Here is a 16133-nt window from a genome sequence, read left to right as displayed (position 1 = left end):
TATTAACATTTAATTTAAGAAAGAGGCCATTCTTGAAATTTGAGAACTCGCTAGAAAATATCTCTTTTTCCCTGGAAGTGATCTTGCTGCCCAGAAGCCTTCAAGCCTTCCTGGAATTTTTATTTAGAATCCCAGAGAGTTCAGTCAAGATTTTCCAATGCAACCATATCTTCTGCTAACATTATGTGCAGAGGCCCTCTTCCTCCTAGAATCACAGGGTCTATAATCCAATATTCTCTAGAAATGAAAAGGTTATATGGTAATTCTACTACCAACAACAAGCACCAATTTCAACTACAGTGTAATTTCCAAATCAAGACCCAAGTCGGTAATCATTACACTGAAATACAATGTATTGAAGTTATATTAGGACGTTGGATTAGTCCAAAAAAGCATTGGTAGAAAAATAGAGGATGGCTTTAGATGGCTACTACCGTTTCTCACGCACCCAAAGAATGCAACATTTGAGATGTAACTCTTCCCTTCCCCCATCCCCCCATGATTAATGATTAATGAGCAGTTGTGTACCACTCCAGTGATTTCTAGTGGTGATCAGTGGAGACGCAGCATAGAGGAGGGGTTACAGGCAGATTGCCTGAACTGGAATTCTGGCTCAGCCACTTACTAGCTGTTTACCCCTTGAAGGGTTTCTTAATCCCTCTGTGTCCCTGTTACATCAATGGGGTAATAACAGTACCGCACATGGGTTTGTTACAAGGATCAAGGGAGTGTGGATCACATACCAGCAGCTTAACAAGTTTTTTCATTGTTAAATGGTCATATGAACAGGAAACATGAAAACATGCTCTCCTGACCTTCTCACCTTGCTCAGAGCTTAAGGAAGGAGGGTTACTGTATGCAATATTTTCAATATATATTTCAGTTTTTGCTTCCATAGTAGATGTTGCAAGATTACTGTCTTAACTTTGGGGTCGATGCTTCCAGATACCTGTCTTCCCTGAAACTGTCTGATTCATCTCCTCAAACCCAGAATAGATCAAAATGTCTAGCAGATAATAGGTCCTCCAAGAATGATTGTTCAGCCAAATGGAACCTCAGACAAAATAGTCATAGAAGACTTAAGGCTATCAAAAGGAGAAAGAGTGCAAAAAAAAAAAAAAAAAAAAAGGAAATATCCAGGAGCGGCCAACCAAGGACTGGGCAGAGCAACCTGTAAACCAACACCTGGGAGCAGAATTGTAACTCCAGCTCCTGTTTCAAGTATCTCCTACCCGATCATGTTCCCTTCATCATCGTTTGCCCATGCTGGTAAAGCATAATCACTAAGCTGCTTAGAACAGAGCCATACAAGTTACTAGGAATAAATGAGGCAAAATTCCAACGTCTTGGTGAGATGGGAGCAAAAGCACAACATTTGGAAGAGTCCCAAACAAGACACAGACAGCAACTGCCAAGGAGAATGGAGCCCTGTGTGTCCTAGTGAGGACTCTATGCTTCCAGTGGCAGAGGTACTCTTCACAAAGCTCCAAGCAGAATTCCTTCATCTCTTTTCCAGTTCTCACCTCATACTCTTCTCTGATTTTTCCTCCATTTCCTAAAACTTTTGGTTGTGGTCATATTTCAGATTTGTTTTTAATTGAAGTATAGTCGATTTAAATGTTGTGTTAGTTTCAGGCATATCCTAAGATGTTTAAAGGCCTTTTTTTTTCATCTTAAGAACTCTAATATCTCAATACTGCAAGTATTCATTTTCCAGTCATGTAGGAAACATGTAAAGGAAAAATAAGCATCAGAGGCTTGCACAATTTATGGAAAGGAGAATGAGAAAGGACAACTTCCTAAACCAGATTCAATGGGATTCAAGGGCCAGGTCGTCCACGGTCTTGGCTCAAATAAAATATGTTCACTTAGGGAATCATAAGAGCTTATCAAAACATAACCAGATATAATTTAGGCATAGAAAAGTAGAAAACTTACCTTTCCCTCACCCAGGAACCTGAGATCATTTTCACTTCTTGTGTACATCCTACAATAGTTGGCACAGAATAACCAAGATTGCAAAAAGACTAGAATCTTGTTATTTAAAAAGCTCTGCAAAAGATCCTATAGCTCTGCCTGCACTTCTCATGAACTCTTATCTTCTATCTTAAAAGTACCCATTTCCAATAAAAATTTAAAAAATAAAATAAAAATACCTACATCTCAACCAAAAGGAAACCAACCTTATTTTTAAGTGGGAAAAGAACTTTAAGAGAACTTTCTCTAAACATGTACAAATGGCAAGCAAGAGCATGAAAAAAGTGATCATCACTCTTCATTACAGAAATGCAAATAAAAACCACAGCAAGATACCACTTGCCAGGCATTCAGATAACTAATATGAAAAAAAAAAAGACAAGTGTTGATGAGGATGTGAAGAAATTGGAACCTGATGCATTGTTGGTGGGAACATAACATGGTGGAGCCACTTTGGAAAATATTGTGGCAGTTCCTCAAGAATTAAATATAGAATTACCATATAATTCAGCAAGTCTATTTCTGAGTGTATATCAAAAGGATTAAAAACAGGGACTTGAAATAATATTTGTAAACCCATGATTGTAGCAGCAATATTCACAATAACCAACAGATCAAAGCAACCCTCGTTTCCATTGGAAGATGAATGGATAAATGAAGTGTCGTACAAACATACAATGGAATATTATTCAGCTTTAAAAATGAAGAAAAATTTTTCCAAGTCCTACTGTATAGCACAGAGAGCTATTATATTCAATATCCTGTGATAAAACATAATGGAAGAGAATATGAAAAAGAATATATATATCATAACTGAGTCACTTTGCTATACAGCAGAAATTAAACACAACATTGTAAATCAATTATACTTCAATAAATTTTTTAAAAAAGAAAAAAGTGCTCCTGAAACTTCTCATCTTTCCAAATTCAGAGGGCGTTTCTATGCTTACCTGACATGCTCCCTGCATTGTCATTTGGGGCCCACTCTTTCTTCCTTTGAACACTCTTGTTCACATCATATTCTCCAGATTGTTCTCCCTACATTTTCTAGCCATTCCTTTCTGGGGCGACCATCCCAGTTCGTCTGAGACCATCTCAGTTTGAGCACTGAAAATGCCTCATCCCGAAAAACCCCTTACTCCAGAGCAAGGTGGGGCAGTTGGTCACCCTAGTCTTAAGTCTCCTTTGAGGTCTCTGTGTCTTCCACTCACTACTAAAATGTCAGTGCCCCAAGGGTACCATCCTTGGCCCTCTGACCCTTTCACCCTATAAAGTCTCGTTGGTGACCTCATTCAACTCAAGACTTTAAAAACTATTGATATATTTGGACGATGGTTACCAATCTACATCTTCTCCAAACCCAAACTGCCAATATAGCCTAATGTATCAAAACAGAACACACCTCCTCCACAAAAGAAGCTTCTTATTTTCTATCTTGGTGAATGATCAAGGTGTCCATCCACCTAGTCAGCCAAACCAAAACAAATCTGGAAGTCTTTTATAATTCCTCCTTCTCTCTCACCCTATTGATTCTATCTTTTAGATATTCATCCCTCGCCCCTCTCCATTTCACACATACAGCTTTTGTTCAGGCTTCATAATTCCCCATCTGAAATATATCACAGTCATTCTGCCAATCCAGTAGTCTTTCTAGAATGCTAAGCTAATTAACCTTTCTGCAACCATTTAATGGTCCCCCCTGTGGCTTTTCATGGAAAAATTCAACTCTTTGGAACACTAAGGTCCATACTCTGAATGCTTGCCAATCTCTATAGCCTTCTCGCAATCACTATCCCACCCACCCTCCCTCTTGCCTCCCCAGCTCCCCCCAGTCTTAAGTCCAGTCAACGCTTGCTGACTTCTGAAGCTCCCGTGTTATTTCCCATCTATGAGCCCTCCCACCTGCATTTTTCTCCAATGGGAATGCTCATTCTTCAACTCACCCTTTCTGGACCAATTCAAACAATTCTGTTTGATTTGGCGGCCCTCCATTGGACAGCTATAGCACCCTTTACCATAGCACTTACTATTCAGTATTCTCACCATTGGTTATGTGTATGTCTCACTGACTGGACTTTGAGCAATTTGAGAATATAATCTGTGTACTATTTGCTGTTAGAAACCCAACACCTAAAACAACAGTGCTCAAGAAAAGTTTGTCAAAATGAAAAAATGAATGAATGAGCACATGATTTAATACCTGGAAACCAGAGTGGCTGGCTGTAAGTGGCTTCAGGAGCTTTATTCCTTTAATTTGATGCTTCCATACTTTTCCACATTTCAGAAGTCAAAAAAGATTCTGGAGTTGTAAGAATGAAAGCAAGTTTCCCACTGACGAGAAAAGATATGTGCGTGAACTTAGTTACAAGTATCTATGAATTTATAAATGGGTTGTGAGAAGGATTTTTACAAGAACTTGTTCAGTAAATAGTAAAACAACAAAGCAATCATTGTACAACTGTAGGGCCAGCGAAAAAGCCACAACAGGCCCAGCTTGAAGGTGTAACCATGGTCAAAGGAAAAAGGTCCTGCTGGAGTGCTCAGGACGTGGGGGAAATGGTGTTGACTAAGTGATTAGCCCCCAAGATAAAGCATGAAAGATAAAGCAGAGAGAGAGAAATCAAGATATTTTTGTTTCCTTAGGAACATAAGAACTGACGGGGAATTTGGAATGCTTCATCTTCTAGGAGCCCTCATTGGCTGGGAGCTCTCAGAAGTTGGTGGAAGGAAGGTGGCCATGGGATGAGGTATCGCCAAGCTACAAATCTGAGAATTCAAAACAGAGAGCAGCGGGCCAGAGGATGGGACAGCAGAGCAGAGGAAATCTAAATTCTCTGTGAAGGAAATCTGTATTTACGGAACACATTTTGTAAAAGAGATAATGCATTATCATATAATCAAGAAAATTAGGCCCAGTTAGTAATAATAATAAGACTATAGAAACTACAGAAGTTTCCAGGTAGTAGTAAAGGGGGACTTTGATAATCTACCAAGACAAATGTAGAGCTGAGCTTTCCAAATAGAACAAATGACTGCTTCACGGTCACTTCTGGAACTAACAGACAACTAGTCACTGGGGCAAGGGTATCTGGCAAACGGGAAAGGCCTGAAGGTAAAAAGGCAAATCCACAGAGAGAGACGAGACTAGAAAGCTTAGTCAGGTGCCCTAAGTTTAATCACGCAGAAATTTTATTCCAAAGTGCAAAATGAGCAAGTTTGTATTTCTTCATGTTTGCTTTCACATACATTATTTCAGCAGAATCTCAAAAGGGCCCTGTCGTGTAGATAGAGTAGGACTTATGATCCCCATTTTGTAACCAAGTAAACTGGGACTTGACATTAATAAGTTACTTGCCCAAGGTCCCACAGAGAGTAAAATGTGGAGCTGGGACTAGATGTCTGGTTTTGAGTTCAGCTCCCTTTCTCCTATAATGGGGGCCCTCTCTGATTTAAGCCCTGCCCTAGAAAAATAGAAAATAAGAGTTGGTGAGGGGATGGGAGGCAGGCCTGGCAGGGACCCCCATATGAGAAGGTAGGGTCAGTAAGGGGCAGTGTGATGAATGGAGAGCCCTGAAAGAAGAGCAGCAACCTCATTCACAGGTGTGTGTTGGGGTGACAGAGAGTGGCAGGGTGACCAATACCTCTGCTTTGTCCAGGTCTGTCTCCATTTTAAAATGGAAAGGCCCACATCCTGGGAACCCCCTAAGTCTCAGGCAAACCCAGTGATTAGTAGCCCTCAATAGAGCAGAAGCTCTGGCATCAGAAACAAGGCCTGGGGTTCGGACTAGGTTCTGTCACTTAGCTTGCATGGCCACCTTTTCTGTTTAGTAGAGTCTTTTAAAATTGCCCTTTTTTTGGAGGGGGTCAAAAAGGGTCACAGATAATTATTATGCTTCTACCTCATACTTCATAGCACAGTTTGGAGGACAAATAAGATTGCGTCCATGAGAGTACTCAGTAGACAGTAGAGAGTTTACAAATAGAATCATCATCATTATTATAAATGACCCTTTATTGTCAATAGCAAAGTGGACACAGGGCTGGAGTGAACAAAGGCCTCGCTCAATGTGGAACCCTGATTTTGTAATATTTTGACAACTTCCAAGAAAATGACGACTCCTTTCAATTTTCTCATGTAAAATCCTGCCCAGGATTAACAGTCATTCTGACATCTACCAGAGAATCGAACAGCAAACCAACAAAACCAAAGGGCTTTGACATCTGGTTTGCTCTTTAAAACAAGAACTGTTTCTAAAATTGCATTTTACGTATGATCACAATGAAAATAAATAAACACATTCACAAAAAGACTAGTGAAACCAGAAGCAAGCCACAGAAATGACCCTGCTGAGATCACTGGGAAATATTTGGGGGACATAGAAAGAAATGAGACCATATTAACTTTGCGCCCACCCAGAAATACTTGTGTAATTAATTGGGTGGGAAATGTAATGACACAGCTTCAGTCCCATACACATCTTATAGACAGGCAGAAACAAAGGAGACAGAGCCACATTCCTTAAAAGAAGAAGAAAAAAGGAAGGAGTAAAAAATGAAGGCTCTACAGAAAGGGCACAATCTGTCTTCAGCGCCAGACATGAATGAGCTCAGACGGCGAGAGCAATTTAGAGCTATTGAAACAGGCCCCTTTGGCCAAAGGCAGCTCTGTGAACCTTCGTGGAACGCTCACAGGCAATCTGTAACAAGTACATAGCCTCTAGGAAACCTGAGTGCTTCAAACACCCGCATTGATTTTGCAAAAATGACATAAACAAAAACTACCAACAGAAGCCCCAGGCCCCGAGTGGGTACTGCCAGCCACACCATAATGAAAAGGCAACTCACACACCCACCATCTCCATGCGGAGAAGAGGACTGACCATACTCCCATGCCTTGTTTCTGCTATTTGAATTATATCTACACGTACTGATGTACGTGTAAATATAGTTTGCAAATATTGCCTTTGTTCCCTTTGCAACACTGAAAATTGTCATCGCCTTTAGGAAAAGCAATTTTTCAACCTCTGATGGAGCACAAGCTGTTTTATACACATGCAGCATTCAGCTAACTTTGGCAGTTGGTACTACTGCCGAAACCCTTTCGGAACATGGAAATATGAGGTCAAGAGCCAGGCCAATTAGTCAGTTAGTGGGGACACCTGCTCCTCCTTGCCCATCGCTTGTTTGCCTGTGGCAGTACACTGGCAAGGTCCCTGCAACTGGATCTTGGCTAGGGACAGTCCAGAGAACGAGGCCGACAACTGCAATCACCCCATGCCCCAACCTCACGTGTGCACTCACGCACGCACACACTCACACACACTGCTGGAACTATGCACACTGCTGCGGTCTTACTAAGAGGCAGAGAAGAACTCCACCCTGGAGAGAGGACACAGCATAAGCCCAAGAGAGTCTCAAATTTTGACAGCTAACCCAGTGGCAAGTTATACAGGGAATCAGAGGGAGAACTCGTCACAAATGTCGACCCTAACTGAAATCCAGTGACCTGAGATGCTACTCAAATCAAAAGGACCTAAAATGTGAAAGCGTCGCAGGCCTCACTGAGGTTCTCAGAGAGCCTGCCCAGAATTCCAGGAATAGGCCGACGATCACGATAATGATAACGGTTAACATTTATTAAGCACTTTTCAACGTATTGTTTTAAGAGCTTTGAATGAATTAACTCACAACAGCCCTGTGAAGCTGGTCCTCTGGTTTCTTCTAGTGTGAGAAAACTGAGGACCAAAGGGTTAAATCACTGCCTGCGGCACTGAGACCAGGCCACCTGGCTCCAGAGCCTGACAGGGTTGGACGGCCCTTCAGACTCTCCCTGAAGAGTGCCCTTGCTTGAAGTCTCCGAAGCAGGCAAGTCTTTACATCACCAGCCAGCGCTGGTCATGAACTTCCTCAGTGTGAACTGGGGTACCGTCACATATGCCTTTTTTGTCAGCAACTGCACTTCCAAGAATTTAATCCACAAATATGCATGTAGACATTTTTTGGTACAAGGTTGTAGTTTGTACAGGAAATAACCCAAATTTCCATCAGGAGCTAACTAGTTAAATACAGGATTAGCCACCCAGGGCTCTAGTCTCTAAAGCTGACTCCTCTGCTCCGCCCCTTTGCCCCCTGCAGACACGCGGCTCAGAGAATGGATAGCGTCTGGTGGAAGTAAACCATGCTCTATTTTCTAAGTGGAAGCAGCCTCAGGGCAGGGTCCTTGCACAAACCACACATTGCACGCAGCAGCCCTATAGCCTCATAGCAGTAAAACAGAAAGAGGCGCACATACGTCCACGAATAGAGTGCCTAGACTGCTTCTGGAAGGAGCTGATGACCATAGTTGCCTCTGAAGAGGGGACCTGGAGAGCTGGGGGCTGGGGAATGTGTTTTGATTTGTAAATCTTTAGGTCATGTTTACATTTTTACATATATGTGTGAACCAAGCATACCTTAAAAAAACTAAAATTTAAAATGTTTAAAAAAGTAACCCAATGAAAATAAAATATTCATTATTGATCAATCGGAAACAAAAGAAAAGAAAAAAGCAATCTAAGTGTCTAACAATTGGGGGAATGGATAAGTACATAAGAGGATACGTCTTCAGTGGAATACTGTACAATCACTAAAAGTTGGGGAGGTAGAAGCTGGGTAGAGAAAGGGGAAAATGTTTAGATGATAATGTTAATGAAAGAGCAAAATACTGTATGTGCAGTGTGATTGCAATTGCAGTAACATAAACAAAAATTGTCTTCTCAGCAGCTGGCATGAGCATTTCTTCTGAAGGTGGGATTGGGGACCTACCTTGGCTGGGAAGTGGTTCAATAAGCCCTTTGGGGCAGAAGCTGAACCTACCGGGCTTCTCCTCCAAATTCTCAGGGAAAATGTCAGTAATTTCTACTTTACTCCCAATGACTAAATTGAATGGATTCTTTTCACAAAGACGGCATAGAAAGACAAGAAGCAACCAAGCCTAGGTTTTCCCACAATGTACAAAAGAAGGAAAGGGGGCCGAAATAAATTACGGTAAATTGTTAAGTAGTCATATTAGCAAGGGATTCCTCAAATTTGCTTTATTTCCTGATTTGGGATAATATGATTTTATTACCTCTATACTTCTAAAACAAAATCAGTGTTTAGCTGTATAAAGAAGCAACTCTGTTCCAGCTGCAGAAGGCAGTGGGAGGTACCGCAGAAGAGATTCATAGGAAGGCTTAGTAATGAACCCTCCATCTTTCTCAGATCCTCAGGGGTTTTGGTTCTTTCTGCCCTCGTGTTTGGAAGAAAGTCTGAGCTGCGGGAGTAGAAGGAAAGGTTGGGGAGCAGGAGAGGGAAAGAGCACCTCAGACGCAGAAACAACTGATATTTTTCCCTACGTTTTTGAAAACATCTAACCCCGGGAAGGCATCTCAGATGGATAACCAACACTCATAGAGAAAATAAGATTCAGTCCAGGGGAAACGAGGATTTCCCGGTTATATCTGTTCAATAGCACATACAACTACATAGTCTTGAGGCTGATGTCCCTAACAAGCTCCGCCTTGGCAACCACAAGTCTGTTCTCTATATCTGTGAGTCTGTTTCTGTTGCGTAGATAAGTTCGTGTCATATTTTAGATTCCACATATAAATGATATCATATAGTATTTAAGACTTAGCTAATATTATTTGATACATCTGAGTCACTGCAATGACTAGTTCCCCAGTCTCCCAATGTCCAGTCTGTGGTCTTTCAATTTATCACAACTGCCCCCGTCACATCAGGACAGAGGAAAAGGAGACGAACCACTGTAACAGAATGCACAGGAGCCCATTTTAATATGCTTTCCTAAAACTCTAGTTCTGAAATTATGTGGAAAAAGGCTAAAGCTGGAATTCTTACAAAATAAAGTTTGCACTAAAAACTATGAACCTGGGAATTCCCTGGTGGTCCAGTGATTAGGACTCCACGCTTCCACTGCAGGGGGCCCGGGTTCAATCCCTGGTCAGGGAATGAAAATCCCACAAGCTGCGAGCCAAAACAAATTCAAAAATAAAAACTATGAAACTAATACTTAACACAGCACGTAGTAGGTGAAATGTACAAAGACTGGTAGAATTCAAGAAAATAGTTTTTTTCACGTTCAATTGATTATCACCAGTGTCAACAATTTATGAGTTTAGGGATTCCTGACCACAGGCAGATTTCATTAAAGGAAAAGAAATCAACATCTGTGATGTTTTACCTTCCATCTACTTTCTTAATGACTAAATTTGGTCAGAATATTCAGTTCAAGTAGAAAATAACAGATAGGTATGAAAGTCCCACATATATCTTTAAAAACATAGGAAAACAAGGACTTCCCTGGTGGCGCAGTGGTTAAGAATTCGCCTGCCAATGCAGAGGACGTGAGTTCGAGCCCTGGTCCGGGAAGATCCCACATGCCGTGCAGCAACTAAGCTCGCGTGCCACAACTACTGAGCCTGCACTCTAGAGCCCGCGAGGCACAACTACTGAGCCCACGTGCCACAACTACTGAAGCTCTCATGCCTAGAGCCCGTACCCCACAACAAGAGAAGCCAATGCAATGAGAAGCCCGCGCACCACAACGAAGAGTAGCCCCCACTCGCCGCAACTAGAGAAAGCCCGCGCGCAGCAACGAAGACCCAACGCAGCCATAAATAAATAAATAAATTTATAAAAAATATATATATATATATATAGGAAAACAGATGTATTTATGACATAATACTTCAGTAGCTTTTATCAAAACTAACCTGCTTTAGACCTAAGTAGACAAGAATATTTTATCTTCATCCAAAATTTTACTCTATCATCTGTTAAAACTAACATTTTAAATCTCGGACCAAACACCTATCCAAGCAATACCAATCACAGAACACGGATGATTTTAAAGTCCTATGACTGATGCACTGACACTTCTATCAGAAATTCTATATTTAAAATATTTTAAATGAGTATTTTGCTTCCAAAAGTCATCCCGGATAATGTACCCAATGTAGCCATTGCTCAAAAATATTTTTGGAACCAGCCTTCAGGAAATGCCTTCAGGGCCAGATTACAACAGTCCTTGCAAGAAAAATCACTTGAATTACTTGCAAGTCGTAGGTCACTTGTGACCAGTCATGACATCATCCAGCTTGATCATCCACTCATTCATCAGATTTGGCACTTGTCTATTTCCAGAAATCAAATTCATCCTCAGAGGAGAAAAAGATACTCTTGCCGAAGTAGTTTTCCAAAGACTCTGAGGCAATTCTTGAGCAGGCTCTCCTGTTATACATCCTGGGACACAGACCTAGCAGAAAGTGGGAGGGAATCTAAGCGGGGCAGACCTGCTCACCAGGGTCTACGCATGGTCAGGGGTGTTAACCAGGGGCCCAAGGCTGCTGGTCCTGTGTGGGCCGAAGGCCTCACCATCCCGTGGGTGGTTCAGGCAGTCAGTGGTTCCAGCTTGACCTACCGGCCAAGAAAGCCTGGCCTGAGCAAGCTCTTTCCCTCCAGACACGTGCCACAAAGACTGAGGGCAACAGCCCTGGCCTCAGCAGCCCTGGTTTAAACCCCAGCTCTGAAATCTTCTGGCTTCTTGAATTTGAGCAATTAACTTGCATTATTTTTTATACTTTTGGATAAAGTCTGTTACTAAATAACAGATGCAGTTTTAACTAAATACGTTTAGATCAAGTCATTTTCTATCACATTTGTCAACAAAAGACGCAGAGTCCAATAGTACATGCACAGGCTCTGAGGTCAGACAAACCTGGGTTCAAGCCCAGCTCTTCCAGTTGGTAGCAGTTCTCTGAGCTCCATTCTTGTCTGTAAAATGAGGATAAAAAATATCTCTCTTGAAGAGTAGTGATTAAATGAGATACCTTATATCCTAAGCATCGTTCTTAACACATCGAAGTGCTCACTAATTGCCGCTATGATTGCACTTGGATGTAGAAGGAAATGAGATGAGTAAGACCCAGTTTCTACCTTCAAGTTGTTCAAGAGCACCCGGTGGAGTTGGGACAAGCCAGACCCAGAAGCAATTAGAGAGAAGAGCCCGGTTGATGGTAAGTGGTAACATCTGCTGGAGGGTTTAGAGGAGAGGGAGAGTCAGAAAAGGCTTCCAAGAGGACTTCCCTGGTGGTCCCGTGGTTGACTCCGCACTTCCACTGCAGGGGCATGGATTCGATCCCTGGTCAGGGAACTAAGATCCCACATGCATGGCCAAAAAAAAGGCTTCTGAGAAAAATGCTGTCTAAACTGGGTTTTAAATGAGTAGGAATCCTCATACTGCACAAACAGCAAATGCCATAGCAGAGTTAGGCTAGCATGGCACTTCGGGGACAGATATTACTTGTTGCCTTTGGAGGTTAGATGAGGTAGTCGTTGGTATCTGTTGAAAGGGGCTGGTTTATCACGCAAGAACTCAGACTCTGCAACCCAGAGTTTGAACCCTAGCTTAGCGGCTTACTAGTAAAATGAATGTGGGTAAAGTACTTAACCTCTTTGCTCTTCAGTTTCCTCATCTGTAAAAAAGGGAATATGACTTACCAAGTTAATACTTGTAAAGTGTCTAGTGCAGAGACCAGCACAAATTACATTTTCAATGAATTTAGCTACCATGACTGATTATCATCTTCACTGACCATAGGCAGCAGAACCATGGAGGGCAGAAGACTTGGTCTGGTTTCCACAGAAGAAGGGCTGGCTAGAGCAGACACAATACAGGCTCCCTGGCTACCAGCTGTTTAGGGCAAGGCTGAAAACCTGACCGTGAGGGGGGAACTCAAGTGTCCTTAGTTGGGGGAACTAGGCAGAGACCTAGTCAAAGTCTGAAACCACATGGGACAGAGTGCCATCCCACTCAGGGGACCCTCCGGTACCACACCATTCTTCCATGCCCCAGCAGGTGGATCTGAAATCACTGATATCCCTCTCCGGATTAGCTTTTGACAAGGCTTATCTCAACTGCAGGAAGATGCCGGGCTAACACAGAAGTGGGGGAGGAATGAAGGGAGGGTGATCTTCTAAACAATTATAATGTCTTTGCAACACATATTTGCAAGTGTAAGTTATGGTATACCTAATAAAAATTCCACCACTTTAATGTACTAATTATTACTGGAATAAAAGCAAAAACTATAATCCTATTGTTCATAATAAGCCTTGTGCTTTTCTCTAGTGAAATAATAGCTGTACTCATACTGAAGAACTTAGGAGAATCTCACTGCAGTCTTTAAGTTTAGCAATTAAGTAATGCTATCTCCTGCTTTTATCTTTGAATTATAGAATATTTATTTTTAGTTGGGAAAAGAGCTGAATTACAAAAACATACATGCACCTCAATGTTCATCTCAGCACTATTTACAACAGCCAAGATGTGGAAGTAACCTAAATGTCCATCAACAGATGAATGGATAAAGAAGATGTGGTAAATATATACACTGGAATATTACTCAGCCATAAAAAAAGATTGAAATAATGCCATTTGCAGCAACATGGATGGACCTAGAGATTATCATTCTAAGTGAAGTAAGTCAAAGACATATGTGATATCACTTATATGTGGAATCTTTAAAACATGATAAAAATAAACTTATTTACAAAACAGAAATAGAAAACAAACTTGTGGTTACCAAAGGAGAAAGGAGAGGGGGAAGGGATAAATTGGGTATTTGGGATTAACAGATACACACTACTGCATATAAACAATATGAACCTGCTGTATAACACAGAGAACTAAGTTCAATATCTTATAATGACATACAATGTAAAAGAATCTGAAAAAGAATCTGATTCTGTTATGTACAACTGAATCACCTTGCTGCACACCTGAAATTTTTTAGATGAACTATACTTCGATTTTTTAAAAAGTTGAATTAGCTTGATAACATATGTAATCTCAGATTGATAAAGGCCATGGTCATTTGTAATTCATTATTATGCCTTAAAATAAGATGCTTTTGCACGTTATACTAAATCCAACCCCATTTTGTCTATAACTTCTAAAAATTTGACATTCAAATGTTATAACTAGTTAGTAGCTTTAACATCAGCCTAGGTGCTCTCTAATGCTATACTTCCCTCTTGTGGCAAATACAGAAAACTGCAGTATATAGGTTTTTTCCCTTTCAGTTTATTTTGCCAGGTTTTATCCTGCCTTAAATACTTTCAAGAAAAAGGCAAACTCTAAACACCCAAGTAAACAAATTTACAAGATGGGCAGTGTTTCCCAGGGGTTAAATATATGTGTTTGAAAATATATGCGCGTGTGTGTGTGTTTGAAAACCCATCTGCCTGTGTTCAAATCCCACCTCGGCCACGTACCAGCTGTGGAAATCTGGGGGAGTTCCTCCGGCTCCCCACTTCTAAATCCTCATCTGTGAAATGAGAATAGCAATAGTACCTTGTCTTGTTATGAGGATTAAATGAGTCAATATATGTTAAGCACTAAGAGAACAGGAGCTGACACATCAGTGCCATTCAAAATGACAGCTATTTGCTATCACCTGAAACGTAAATTACAGCCCACTCCGAAGTAACAGAAGTTTTCAGGGACGCACAGACAATTTCCCCGCAGTGTCCAGCCCAAGACCACATCTCCTTGGTAAGAATATTTGGCACAGAGTACAGAAACTGAAATGGCAACCATTTCTTTTTCTTTTTTTTAAAATATCTTTATTGGAGTATAATTGCTCTACAATGTTGTGTTAGTTTCTGCTGTATAACAAAGTGAATCAGGTATATGTATACATATATCCCCATATCCCCTCCCTCTTGTGTCTCCCTCCCACCCTCCCTGTCCCACCCCTCTAGGTGGTCACAAAGCACCAAGCTGATCTCCCTGTGCTATGCAGGTGCTTCCCACTAGCTATCTATTTTACCTACATTGGGTAGAGTATATATGTCTATGCCACTCTCTCACTTCGTCCTAGCTTACCCTCCCCCAGCCCCGTGTCCTCAAGTCCATTCTCTGTGTCTGCATCTTTATTCCTGTCCTGCCCTTTTTTTTTTTAGATTCCACATATATGTGTCAGCATACGGTATTTGTTTATCTTTTTCTGACTTACTTCACTCTGTATGACAGACTCTAGGTCCATCTACCTCACTACAAATAACTCAATTTCATTTCTTTTCATGGCTGAGTAATATTCCATTGTATATATGTGCCACATCTTCTTTATCCATTCATCTGTCGATGGACACCTCGGTTGCTTCCATCTCCTGGCTATTGTAAACAGAGCTGCAGTGAACATTGTGGTACATGACTCTTTTTGAATTATGGTTTTCTCAGGGTATGTGCCCAGTAGTGGGATTGCTGGGTCGTATGGTAGTTCTATTTTTAGTTCTTTAAGGAACCTCCATACTGTTCTCCATAGTGGCTGTATCAATTTACATTCCCACCAACAGTGCAAGAGGGTTCCCTTTTCTCCACACCCTCTCCAGCATTTATTGTTTGTAGATTTTTTGATGATGGCCACTCTGACTGGTGTGAGGTGATACCTCACTGTAGTTTTGATTTGCATTTCTCTAATGATTAGTGATGTTGAGCATTCTTTCATGTGTTTGTTGGCAAACTGTATATTTTCTTTGGAGAAATATCTATTTAGGTTTTCTGCCCATTTTTGGATTGGGTTGTTTGTTTTTTTGATATTGAGCTGCATGAGCTGCTTGTATATTTTGGAGATTAATCCTTTGTCAGTTGCTTCATTTGCAACTATTTTCTCCCATTCTGAGGGTTGTCTTTTCATCTTGTTTATGGTTTTCTTTGCTGTGCAAAAGCTTTTAAGTTTCATTAGGTCCCATTTGTTTCTTTTTGTTTGTATTTCCATTTCTCTAGGAGATGGGTCATAAAGGATCTTGCTGTGATTTATGTCATAGAGTGTTCTGCCTATGTTTTCCTCTAAGAGTTTGAGAGTGTCTGGCCTTACATTGAGGTCTTTAATCCATTTTGAGTTTATTTTTGTGTATGGTGTTAGGGAGTGTTCTAATTTCATTCTTTTATATGTAGCTGTCCAGTTTTCCCAGCACCACTTATTGAAGAGGCTGTCTTTTCTCCATTGTATATTCTTGCCTCCTTTATCAAAAATAAGGTGACCATATGTGTGTGGGTTTATCTCTGGGCTTTCTATCCTGTTCCATTGATCTATATTTCTGTTTTTCTG

At 41.0% G+C, this 16133-nt stretch overlaps 1 protein-coding gene across 6 annotated transcripts in view; it reads right to left on the bottom strand.

The window, feature by feature from the left end:
• Positions 1 to 16133, bottom strand: part of MTFR2 (mitochondrial fission regulator 2) — a 228074-nt gene that overhangs the window by 186807 nt on the left and 25134 nt on the right. Inside the window, exon 8 of one of the 6 annotated variants that reach the window (XM_027085720.1) lies at positions 3786 to 4308. The exons of 4 other annotated variants lie outside the window; for them this stretch is intronic. In XM_027085720.1, coding sequence (XP_026941521.1) covers positions 4258 to 4308 — 51 coding nt within the window. In that variant the 3' untranslated portion in view covers positions 3786 to 4257. Of the gene's footprint in view, positions 1 to 3785; positions 4309 to 11712; positions 11794 to 16133 lie in introns of those variants that run through there. One more of the 6 variants, XM_027085713.1, reaches the window with a different exon arrangement.

This window comes from Aethalodelphis obliquidens, unplaced genomic scaffold, assembly GCF_003676395.1.
Source record: "Aethalodelphis obliquidens isolate GAN/ISIS:26980383/991018 unplaced genomic scaffold, ASM367639v1 scaffold3, whole genome shotgun sequence".
Lineage (NCBI taxonomy): Eukaryota > Metazoa > Chordata > Mammalia > Artiodactyla > Delphinidae > Aethalodelphis > Aethalodelphis obliquidens.
Note: the sequence above shows the minus strand (reverse complement) of the source record. Positions and strands in the feature narration are given on the sequence as shown.